The sequence below is a fragment of the Delphinapterus leucas genome, chromosome 15 (assembly GCF_059928025.1).
Source record: "Delphinapterus leucas isolate spDelLeu-1000000601 "Yukka" chromosome 15, BTC_Dleu_Yukka2, whole genome shotgun sequence".
NCBI lineage: Eukaryota > Metazoa > Chordata > Mammalia > Artiodactyla > Monodontidae > Delphinapterus > Delphinapterus leucas.
This window is the reverse complement of record NC_143143.1, coordinates 72598993-72612025: the sequence shown is the minus strand read 5'-3', so window position 1 is coordinate 72612025 and position 13033 is coordinate 72598993. Positions and strand designations below refer to the sequence as shown.

Sequence of the window (13033 nt, the reverse complement as noted above, 5' to 3'; positions counted from 1 at the left end):
TTTCTTATGTGAGAAGTGACTTGGAGTGGGGCTGCTTCAGTTGGGGGAGGGGGTGTGATATTTGAAACTGCTGTGCGTCTTCTCCATCTCCAGCATTTTAGTACATATGGCACGTTTCAGTCACTTGCAGTGTAGATCTCATACCTCAGTTTCAAATGTTCTGGATGGATATTATCTCTTTGTACTGCCCTCCTATCCTGGCAACCCCCAAAGAGAATTTTATACATGCCATATCCAGTATTTAATGGCCAACCAGCCCCACAGTTCCCTCCAAAGTTTGGTAAAAAAAAATCTGTCCTCAGTGTCAGCTGGAGGATTAATCCCTTCCTTTTCCAGGTGGCTCCAAAGTGAATTTTATGTATGCCGTATAACAATTCGGACCATCCGAAGCATACCTATCAAATTTAGTGAAAATTTGTCCAGCCATTTTAACGTGTTAACAGAAAGTTTGTTTCACTTTTATTTTGATTACAAAATAGGTTTTACTCTTCACTAAAACATCCCACTAATGTGGAGTTGATTCATGACAGTGGGGTTTGGGCTTCATAAATAGGTGATTTGTACTTGGGAGAGGTGGGAAGGGTATTTACTGGAAAAGCCCTGAACTTAAGTAGTGAGAGACCCCAGCTAGTTACTAGTTTAGTATGAATTTAGCAATATCTGAAGACTCTGGTTGGAGCAAGAGAGGCTTGTCATCACAGTGCTAGAAACTTAACAGTTTTCTTAATGTGAACAGAAGGTACACTATTTCAAATAACTGAGGCAGAAGTTCTGAAACTGTTTGGTCTCAGGACTCTTTTACAAATTTGAGGATCTCAAAGAGCTCTTGTTTATGTGGGTTATATTTACCTGTGTTTACCATATTAGAAATTAAAACTAAGAAATTTTAAGACTATTACTTCATTTAAAAATAATGAAGAATCCACAAATCCATTTAAGTTAATATAAATAATATTTTTAATCGGAAAACAACTTTTCCAAAACAAATATTTAGTAAGAAGAGTGGCAGTGTTTTATGTTTTTGCAAATCTCTTTAATGTTGGGCTTAATGGAAAACAGCTATATTCTCATATTTGCTTCTGCAATCTCTTGTGACATCCCATGTCGTATGACTTCTGGAAAACTCTACACTTGTGAGCGAATGAGCATGAAAAAGACAAATGCTGTGTTAATATTATGAGAATAGTTTTGACTGCACAGATAGCCTGGTGGAGTGGATTCCCGGACCACTCTGAGAACCACTGATCCTAGGCTATTAGAGCTTCTGGTTGTAAAACTACCTACCTCCCCAACCCTGACCTCCACAACTAGTGTTTTGCTTCACCTTTTTTACTAGAGAGAAGTGGAGCAAATTGGGCTGAACATGTTACTTGAATGAAAATTGTTCCTAAGTCTCTTAAGTCCTTTTTAGTTTACTTATCAGACCAGTGATCTGGTTATTTACTTAATTCTGTATATTAACAGAACAGTCACCAGAGAATGATGAATCATGCACATTCCTTTTGTACAGGGCTGTTAGGAGGGGTGTCAGGATTGAAAAGGACCAAGTTCCAATGGCCGAGTAACCTGCTGAAGAAATCCAAACTTGGATGAAAGCTTAGGCATTCCAGATTTGCAGGAAGGAGTTGTAAGCATTTACATCTCAGTCAAAATCTTCCTCAAAACATGAATCTTGAAGCCCTCAATTACTCTGCTCACACCCAGATGGGCCAGCTTTAATGTGTCCCTGATTAGAACATTTGACCTTTCGTGAGTGCAGCTTATGGGACCAGTGTTTGTCAAATGCATCCTGGAAAATGGATTCAGATCGTGGCTTGAGGAATTTTTACTCTGATGTTTTGGAAGGTGGTATCCTGACATGTCCCTTTACTTAATAACTGTTCATTGAACATTCATTCAACAAATATTTATCGAGTGCTGACAACACACCAGGCACACTATACTAGGTGCTGGGACTAGAACAGCATCATGTCCTCAGTGCAGAAAATGTTAACGGAGAGAGAAGGATTAGTAGAGAGTAAGGGCTGGGGCGGGGGGGAGGGGGGTGTTGCCATTTTAATTGGGGTGATCAGAGAAGCTTCTGTGAGGTGACATTTGAGCAGAGACCAGAAGAAAGTGAGGGAGTGAGCCATGTGGATGTTTGGGGGAAGAGCATTCCTGGCAGAGGACAGCAAGGATATCTGTGGCCTGAAGCAGGCGAGGTCCAGAAATGTGAGTTAGGGGCAGATCGTGGAGGCCCTCAGAGGCCGTTTTAAAGGCTTTGACTCCTGAAGAGATAGGGAGCTTTTGAGGGGGTTTGGAGGAGAGGAGAGGCATATCAGACTTGTCTTTTAGAAAGAGCACTGGCTGCTCTGTAGACTAAGAGGGAAACCAGGAGAAGGAAGGGAAGGAGGCCGTCAGGAGGCTCCTGCAGTAGGCAGTGCTTTCTAGTGGCTCGGACGCTTGGCAGTGCGGGAGAGAAGACGTATCCCGGGATTATTTTGAAGGTAGAGCTGATGGATATAGGGTGTGAGAGAAGCGTTGGTATTAAGGATGACTCCAAAGGTTTTAATACACTGGGAGCTGGCTGGAGGGGCAGATCTGGGAGGAGACCTTGGGAGTTTGATTTTGATCTTCTCAAGTCTGAGATGCTCATGAGATATCATGTAGAGATGCTGAGTTGGAGGTTGGTTATGTGACTGAAGATCGAGAGAGGTACAGGGTGGAGATACAAAGTTAGGAGCCATCAGGATGTGGCTGTTAATGAAAGCTCTGCAACTGAAGGAGATCACCTAGGAAGTAAATGATAATCAGTCAGAGGACCAAACTCTGGGCCATTTCCAAGGTATAGAGATCAGGGGAATGAGGAGGAACCAGCAGAAGACTTGAGTGGTAGCAGCCAGTGAGGCAGGAGCAGAACCAAGAGACGAGCCCTAGAAGTCGAATGAAAAAGCATCTCGAGAAGGGAGTGGTCAGTTGCCAAATAATGCGCGGAAGGGAAGATGAGGACACCCAGTATGTGCAGGTGCCACGCACGCAAAGAGGAGCCAGAGTGCCAGGCAGGCACTTAGGAGGTGTTCATGCACTTTTTTTTTTTTTTTGGAATCAAGGTAGTCTTTGCTTCAAACAGCTCATAGTTTGAGGGAGGAGCCAGTATGTGGGAAGGCACATAACCCAGCCAGGTAACTTGTCTGGGAGGTGAGGCTTCTTCAGCTAAGCCTTTGATGGCTGAGAAGAAACTCAAGCAGATACCTGTGTGCATTTCTTCTCTGTTCTGCATTTTCAGTTCTCTCCTCTCCACCTTCCCTAGGAAGAAGCCATGCTTGAGAAGTTGAGAAAGAAATAGAGGAAGCAAGTGACTGCCCCCTCCGACCAAAGAACAGAACCATGGAGTGAGAAAAAACCTGTGAAAAAGAGAGAATGGGATAGCTACCTATAAAAACAGTTTAAAATTCATCCCAAGACCATTCTCTTTGGTTTGAAAGAACTTGGTTTTCCTAAGAAAAATCTGTTGTAATGCACATGTGGCCACAAGGGGTCTCCCTTTCCTTGAAACTCATTGGTTTAAAGGGAGATGCAAAAAAGGGATGGCTGGTCACGTAAGGCCAGTACCAAGTTTGGCAAAGAATTTACTTAAACTTAAGAAATCAAAGTGTCCCTTTACCAATAACACATTTTATCAGTTTAAAAAAGGAAAAACCACAGGGTAACGTTGAGTAAACATGTACTGGGAAGAGTAAGGAGTGCTTCAGTGTCAATATACTTAATATTTAGGGGGTGATTCTTCCCTCTTTGGTGACTATTTTATTAATCATGATAGTTTGAAAAGCAACTTGTCATGTGAGGATAATATTGATATTAGCTAACATTTATTAGGTGTTTAGTCTGTTATAAGCCTTTTTACAGCATTAACTCACATAATACCCAGCCATATAAGGTAGATACTATTATCCTTAATACCAAGAATCCTTTGAGATAGGTACTTTTACAGATGAAGAATTTGTGGCTTAGAGAAATTAACAATTTGTCCAAGGTCACACAGCTTCTGAGGGGCAGAATTGGGATCTGAACACAAATCTAACTCCACAGCTATCTACCTGACACAGCCGATGGTAAGTAAGTGGATGCATGAATTTGTACATCATTAAGGAACTGTTTTTTAATTTGAAAACATACAGTGGTTTTTGTTTTTTTTTTAATGTGTGTCTGTCCAGTTTTCCCAGCACTACTTGTTGAAGAGACTGTCTTTTCTCCATTGTGTATTCTTGCCTCTTTGGTCATAGATTAATCAATCATAGGTACGTAGGTTTATTTCTGGGCTCTCTATTCTGTTGCATTGATCTATGTGTCTGTTTTTGTGCCAGTACCACACTGTTTTGATCACTGTAGCTTTGTAGTATAGTCTGAAGTCTGGGAGGGTTATATTTCCAGCTTTGTTCTTTTTCCTCAGGATTGCTATGGCAATTCGGGCTCCTTTGCAGTTCCACATAAGTGTTAGGATTATTTGCTCTAGCTCTGTGAAAAATCTCCTGGATATATTGATAGGGATTGGACAAGATGACTTTTAAACCCCTCCCCATTTTGTGTGTGGTTTTTTTTTTAAATTTTATTTATTTATTTATTTTTATAAGCAGTTTCTTTTTAGTTATCTATTTTTTACATATTAGTGTATATATGTCAATCCCAATCTCCCAATTCATCCCCACCCCCCACTCCCCCCACAGTCGTTCTTAACCAGGGATGAGAGTCAGATTCATCTGAGGAGCTTTTAAAAAGAATGCAAGTGCCCAAGCCTTCTCCTAGGACAATCTAACTCAGTAGGTTTGAGATGGGGTGGGACTCTGTTCATGTTTTTAAGTTCTACAGGTGATTCTTACACGTACCCACCCTTGGTAGGGAACCACCGTAGGGAGCTGTACGGTGGCTACACTTATGCAGGCGGAACAGCTCCCTAGAACACAGTAGCCACCAGCCTTAGAACAGGATTATGGTGATTTGGCTGGCATTTAACTACAAAGGGTATTGAACTCCCTCTGGCTTCCAGTTTGAGATGCTCTTTCCTCTCCCCTGGAGAGCAGAGCTGGAAAGAAACGTGTGATTTTCCAAAGACCCAGCAGAAGTGGCAACAGCAGAACTCTCTGGGGGCAGCACTGAGGTGCTCTCAGCTGTGAATTGTGCAAGCAGGCTGTCGGTCAACCCGCGGGAGGAGTGAGTCAAAACCCAGATGATACAGTCTTTATCTACTGCTTTTTGCTGCATGTCAGCTTGGCAAAGAACCAGCAGTAGAGAGCTGTGGGGCTGGGTGTTTCTACCTGGGGGTGAAATGTGGGCAGAGAAGGGCTCTTTAAGACAGAGGGTTGTGAACGAGGAAGGAACCAAGTGGTAAGAACCAGGATCAGCTGGGGTGAAGGGAGAGAGGCTTTTCTATCCATTCCTTAGACAAGAACACATCTTCTGCAGCGACTTTAAGTGGCTAAGTCATCATGGGATTTGGAGTATGACGGATTAGTCTGAAGTCAGATAATAATAGTTGAATGTTCTCAAGTCACTTCTGTGCTTGCTTTTTTGGTGATTTCTATCCTCCTCCTCCCCCATCTCATAAACACACACACACACACACACACACACACACACACAGCTTCCTGTGCTTGGTGGCTCCTACCTTTCCCAGAATTACTCCGTGTTCCTGGTAACACTGGGCTCAGTTGGAATTTCCAGCCTTTAGCCTTGGCCACTGCCTCTCGTCTTGGAGATTTATTTGTCCCTTTCACTGGATTTTGGTGGGAACCTGAGTGCTGGTCAGTCCCTTTGCTCTTGACCCTGCCCCAAGAGCTTTCTGAAGTCTGGCCTCCCAGGCTCTTAGGACAACACAGCAAAAGAGAGCTTGGGAAGGGAAAATAAAAAAAAAAAAAAACATTGATCCTTGAGTATTTCTGAGATGACCTCATTCCAATACAACCAGCAACACTGTGTCTCAGAACTAGAGAGAGGAGGGCAGCCTCCCTGCCCGTCAGAAGAGAGAAAGGGAGTGATCCGTGACCCGTGCTTCTTGCACTGTGTTCTTTCCAGGGTTTTCCCAGGGTTGGGGGGAAGGGAGGGAATTTGGGGTTGTGCTAGACTCAGACTCGCTTTATCTTCCCAACTCTTGTCTCCAGAACCTCACCTCTCTTCCTGAGTTCTCTCCTCCACTCTCAAAAGCATATGTGAACCCATGCCCCGTTCCTTTCTCTTTAGGTCACCAGATTCCTTTATGGGGTTGGCAGTGGTGCTATAATAGCCCCAGGTCCTGCGGGGGCATGTGAGTGGTGCCGGGGCTGAGATTTGCTAACTTCTATGCTCTGGGGGATTCTAAGTGCTCCGGGACCGGGTGTTCTGCTGGTCTTCCTCTCCTCTCCCTGCCTGCAGACTCAGGGGACCAGGAAGGTGGAAGGGAGCTCTTACCCAAGAGAAGAAAAGCCACCAAATCTCCCCAGCTGCCCACGCTTAGTTCTCAGCTTCTCGTCCTCATCCCTCCAACCACTCCCTGAGTCTGAAGCGCTAGCCCAGTTTGAAATACCCCTCCCACTTTGAAGGAGGCTGGGCCGGCCAGGGGGTTATTTTGGGAGCAGCTTCTGAGCTCCAATGGCCTTGTTAGGGCAACACTGACCTTTCCATCCCAGGAGGAGGGCAGGATTGGAGAGGGGCGGGGCAGGGGTTGGGGAATCACAGCCCTGCACACCCACCGGGGGTGGAGGAGAAGGGGGCCAGGCGGCTGCAGGAATTCAGCCTTGGGCTGGGGGTTGTCACCGAGGGGGAATTTCTCCTCTTTGAAAACGGACTGGGGACCCCTCCACCCTATCCCTTTCACTGCACTTCTTAAAGGGATCACACCGTTTTTCCTTTGACTCCATGGAAGCCAGGTTTGGGACACTCCGTGGACACTTTGAACCTCTCCTTCCCACTTCCTTCCCAGCTGGCAGCCTTCCTCTGGCTGAGTGAGTGGGGGCCTCCCAGGCATGGCACTGACCAGCCGACCCAGTGCTGACTTGGCTCCTGGGTTCCTTCAGCCTCGGGTGGCATCTTGCTTACCCCCTCCAGGGGCGCAGTGAGTCCGGTGGGGGGGGCGGCCCTGAGCTGCTTGGAGAGAGTCGTTGGCACCCCCCCCCCACTGCCCTCTCCCCCGAAGCTGGAGGACGGTGAGGTGGTCAGGGGCTACGATGAGATGAGCGGGGGCCGCTTTGACTTTGATGATGGTGGGGCGTACTGCGGGGGCTGGGAGGGGGGAAAGGCCCACGGGCACGGACTGTGCACGGGCCCCAAGGGCCAGGGCGAATACTCGGGCTCCTGGAACTTTGGCTTTGAAGTGGCGGGTGTGTATACCTGGCCCAGTGGAAACACCTTCGAGGGATACTGGAGCCAGGGCAAACGGCATGGGCTGGGCATAGAGACCAAGGGACGCTGGCTGTACAAGGGCGAGTGGACGCACGGCTTCAAGGGACGCTACGGAACCCGGCAGAGCAGCAGCAGCGGTGCCAAGTATGAGGGCACTTGGAACAATGGCCTGCAGGACGGCTATGGCACGGAGACCTATGCAGATGGAGGTGAGCCCAGCCTGGGGCCTGCGGACCTGGGGGAGGGGCCAGGCAGGGTGAGGAAGATGGGTGGTGGGTGGGAAGATCCAGGGGCAGTACAGCACCAGATCAGAGGTGCCAGGATGTTATCTGCTGTGTGGCTTCGGGCAAGCGGCTCCGCCTCTGTCTGCATCCATTTCCTTGTTAGTAAAGTGGGGTCAATAACAGAGCTATTGAGAGGATTGGCAGAAGTGCTTCTAATGCAAGGCCTGCCATAGAAATACACATTCAGTAAGACACTACTGCTACTGTTGCATGCTAGGTGTACCATCAGATGTGGAATATGCTCCAGAAGAATTGGTGTCTAATGTCAACTTTGCCATGAAAATTATTTTCAATCAATAGATCATGAAGTATTCATTCATTCATTCATCCATCCATCCCCCCACCCACTCACCCATCCACCCACATACCCATTCATCCATCTATCCACCCACTCATCCATTCATCCATCCATCCACCCATTTATCTGTTCTTCCAACCATTCATCTATCTAACCATCCATCCATCCACCCATTCATCCGTCCACATATCCATTCATCCATCCATCCACCCAGTTATCCATCCATCCATCCATTTATCTGTTCTTCCAGTCATTCATCCATCCACTCATTTATCCATCCATCCATCCATCCATCCATCCATCCACCCATCCATCCAAGCATCCTTTCATTCAGTGCATATTCCTGTAGTACCACCTATTCACCAGGCACTGTAAAAAGGGTTCGATATAAAGAGGAACAAGATACATCCCATGGGTTCAAAGATAGGCTTGTGGACAAACAATTATACACAAGTATTCACAGAGTGCTGTGGCAGAAAAGAGAAGTTAGATTTGAGATCAGGGGGATGCTTTCGAGGAGGTGACATCTGAACTGAACCTTGATGGGAAAATTATGTTTGAGAAGCAGATAGAGAATGGCCTCAGGTGCAGGATGGGCTCCTGACTGGGCTACCAACTGGTGAATGTCTGAGGGCCCACCCTCGAATGCATCTGGATGTTAACAGGTTGTGTCCCTGGAGTTTCTATGGCACTATGGCGGCCACGCAACCCTGGCTGGAATTGAACAAAATCTGGCTCCACGTTTCCTAATTTGGTGACCTTGAGCAGTTTGCGGAATCTCTGCAATTCAGTGCAGTTAAGTTCACCAGATGTTTATGCCGGACACTACACTACACACTGGGGACAAGTAGAGAGCAAGCTTCAGATTCTCCAATTACCAAATGGAGATAATCCTTGCATGCTTGTTGGACATCAGTTATCCATGCAAAGTGGTGCAAGAACGCATGTGCTGAAAGTTTCTTCTTTCCCCTCCCCAAACCACGGTTTGTGTGTGTTGGGGGCCTGGATGTGAGTCTCAGGGACACACTTTTCTGGGAAACTAGAGGCCGATGTCCCAAGATGTCTAAAACAGGGGAAACCCATTCATTCATTCATGGATCACCAACTATGTGTCAGGCACCCTCCCACAGTGAGTCCTAGGGGCCAAGGCAGTGAGCAAGCATAGTCCTCAGGGACTTCCCTGTCTGGTGAAGAAGACAGAAATAAACCAGAAAACAAACATATATGCAATTTCCAGAAGTTACTAGTGTTATGAAAAAAATAGCAGAGAAGGAAGAGGGTGATGTTTTTGGATGGGGAGTTCCTGAGAAGTAGGGTGGAGAGGACTAGAGAGGGAGGGAAGATCCCAGGCAGAGGGAATGGCGACTGCAAAGGCTCTGAGGCAGGACTGGGCTCGGCATGGGTGAGGACAGCAAGAACACCGGAGCGGCGGGATCCGCGTGACTGAGCGGAACAGGCCGGGCTGATGGGGCTGCCGCTGGAGTGGCAGGCATGGGCCAGGTCACACACACTTGCAGGGCCTTGGGTTTTAGCCTAAGTGTGTCCAGGAGCCTAGAAAGGTGTGTCATCGGAAGGCCTGCCTCCCTGGTTTGTCAGAAGCCCAGACTCTCCTCCCGAAAGGGACAGCCCCACATCCAGGGGGCCTGGAAACCTCATAGATCCTCTCCTACGAGTGCAACCCTCCAAAATTAGATGTGGCCACTGCTTCGGAAAATCTCTTTAATCAACCTGTCATCAGTTCTCCCAGGGGTTGTTAAGGACCTGCCCTTTGCCCCATCCTGGACAGTGTTGAGGGGAATGTGGACAAATAAGATCCTGTGATTAGGTACCATTGGGAGTCAGGCAACGCTGGATTATTCCCCTCCCCCATCATATTATTTGATCTCTTGGAGCTTTAGTTTCCTCATCCCTAAAATGGATTTATACTGATCTCTCCTAAGATTTCTCATGCGATAAATGTGTAGTTGCCATTATTACTATTAACTATCATCAATTCATTCAATAAATATTTACTGAGTGATTATTAGGAAGCCAGTGCTACGCTACACTGGGTGGGTGGTGGGCGGGTGGTGAGGAGAGCGTAGAAATGAACAGGATGGGAAAGGTTCCTGCCTTCCAGAGAATCTAAGAAAAAATTGTGTTGGGTGCCAAGCAGGGATGTGCCAGGGACTAAGGGAGCAAGAAGCAGGCAGCTAACCAGACGAGGCAATCAGGGAGGCTTCCTGGAATAAGTGGCAAGTGGAGCTCTGAAGTACCAGAGTGAACCAGGTGACAAGGGTGGAGGACGCGTGCTCCAGGTGGAGAGAACAGTGTACAAAGACTCTGAGGTCCAAAGCTTGCCATCCAGCGGATATCAAGCTGAAAACTTCATCTTATCCCCAGTTTTGAGAAGTACTGAGCTAAGCGATAATATGTCCCCTTTCCTCCACTCCCTACCTTACCTTGCAGTCCAATGTTACAGGTGTCTGCCTGCTCCAAACCCAAACTGGAGATGTTGACTCATTGGCAAAATCAATTTATTGGGTCATGACCTGCATTTTAAAAAATGAAAGAATAGAATAGAACAGAACAGAATAGAAAATATCAAAGTGTTTCATAGAGAATGAGCTAAAGTATTGTTTCCTGAAATGTTTGTTCAGTTGGAGATATATGTATATATATACATATATGGATATATGTATATATAGTGTGTGTATTAAAACGTCTGTGTTTCTACATTGATGACTACCGTCTACTAATATCTCCACACGAAGTACTTAATCAGGAATAAAAGATGACCCTTTAAATTAAATTCAACAATATAGAAAATTCGCACATTATTATTTTCATGATTTCATGGTAGATTAATAAATTATTCATCATGGGCAAAAAAATGTGTTTATGAGTGTGTCATGATTCAAACATATATTTTTTACTGCAGGTCACGGTCAAAAGAGTATGAATATCACTGTTCTAAAGTGACTTGACCTGGCATCTTCATGGAAGCCCCTGCCACTCCTAAATCCACAGACCTTCTCTCTTCCCCATGCTTGTTGCTTTGGCTGGAAGTTAAGCTCCAATTCTTTGCTGGGAAGGGTAAGGTGGTCAAGGCAAAGGAGCTCCAGCCTCCCAAACTCTGCCCTAAGCCTCCTGGCACCCCCTCCCCTGCCTATAGCCCCACATTCCTCCCCTGGCCATATATAGCAAAGCTAAAAATAGCTGCTGACTTAAAAGCCCAAAGCCTGCAACACCCGGTCCTTAAGTAGTAACGTGCTGCCTGGCGGTTTCCTCCCCAGAGACCCACAGACTCCAGGACTAGAAGGGCCACTAGTGATCTTTGCTTTCCTCAGATCTTGACCTGGGCCTGAGCCTTGGCCTCAGAGGCCCATAAATGGCCTGAAACTGCAGGCAAGATGTGTGCCTATGTGCGTGGACTATCTGTGTTTTTCTGGGAGGTATTTCCTCAAAGAGCCATCAGATTCTCCAAGTAATCTGGTGCTCAGATAAATTCCAGAACCATGGGTCTAGTTCAGTAATCCCCTCCCCAAAATGTGCAGTAGGAAAAACCAAGCCCAAGGTTGCCTTTTTTTCATGAAGTTAATAATAATAATAGTTAACATTTTTGGAGTAGGAACGATGTGCCAGGTGCCGATCGTGGTACGTGGCATGTGTTGTGTTATTTAAACTTTCACAGTAACCTTACGGAGAAGTACTATTGTTACCCCTCTTTTATAGAAGAGGAAACTGAGACAGTAAGTATCCTCTCATGGTCCTCTAGCTGATAAGAGGCAGAGATGGAATTTGATCGTTGTAAGTGATAATTAAATATTTTATACATATTATGAATCAATATTTTAATAAATGACAGACAGCTATGCAAAATAATCAGGACTGGCTACATAATTTGGGGGACACAGTGCAAAATGAAAATGTGGGCCCCTTCTTCAAAATCAGTAAGAATTTCAAGATGGTGACAAGAGAGCGTTAAGCCAAGTTCAGGACCCTTCTGAGCAGGGTCCTGTGTGACTACACCGGTTAAATGCCCATGAAGCTGGCCGTGACAGTAGTAACAATGGTCTTGACCATTTGTTGAGTGTTTACTAGTTTTTATCCGGCTCTGTGACAATAGTAATAACTGTCTCTACCATTTACGGAGCTTTTACTAGTCTTTATCTCTCAGGCTCTGTGCTAAGAATCATACGTTCATTATATTAGTGAGGTTTATTTTTTATTTTTCCTTAACATAATTATATATATATATATATATTTTTTACTAGCTATCTATTTTATACATATTAGTGTATACACATCAATCCCAATCTCCCAGTTCATCCCACCACCACCCCACCCTGCCACCCCGGCTTTCACCCCTTGGTGTCCACGTGTTTGTTCTCTACATCTGTGTCTCTATTTCGGCCCTGCAAACCGGTTCATCTGTACCATTTTTCTAGATTCTACATACATGCATTAATATATGATGTTTGGTTTTCTCTTTCTGACTTACTTCACTCTGTATGACAGACTCTAGGTCCATCCTCTACAAATGACCCAATTTCGTTCCTTTTTATGGCTGAGTAATATTCCATTGTATATATGTACCACATCTTCTTTATCCATTCGTCTGTCGATGGGCATTTAGGTTGCTTCCACGACCTGGCTATTGTAAATAGTGCTGCAATGAACATTGGGGTGCATGTGTCTTTTTGAATTATGGTTTTCTCTGGGTATATGCCCAGTAGTGGGTCTTTTTAAAAAATATTTATTGGGGTATAGTTGATTTATAATGTTGAGTTAGTTTTAGGTGTACAGCAAAGTGAATCAGTTATACACATACATATATCCACCCTTTTTTTAAAGATTCCTTTCCCATATAGTCCATTACAGACTATACATAATCTGTAATACAGAGTAGAGTTCCCTGTGCTTTACAGCAGGTTCTTATTAGTTATCTATTTTATATATAGTAGTGTGTATAGGTCAATCCCAGTCTCCCAATTTATTATTGAGGCTTCTTAACAACTCTCTCATCTACTACACTAGTGGCTTTCAAATTTTTATGACTACAACCCACCTTAAGATATGTATTTCCCATTGTAATTCTATGCACACACACACAAAAACA

At 45.3% G+C, this 13033-nt stretch overlaps 1 protein-coding gene across 1 annotated transcript in view; it reads left to right on the top strand.

The window, feature by feature from the left end:
* The first annotated feature begins 7078 nt into the window (after positions 1–7078).
* JPH2 (junctophilin 2) overlaps positions 7079–13033 on the top strand; it is a 60220-nt gene continuing 54265 nt past the window's right edge. Inside the window, exon 1 of the mRNA XM_022592950.2 lies at positions 7079–7559. Within this exon, the coding sequence (XP_022448658.2) occupies positions 7181–7559 (379 nt within the window). The 5' untranslated portion in view covers positions 7079–7180. The remainder of the gene's footprint in view (positions 7560–13033) is intronic.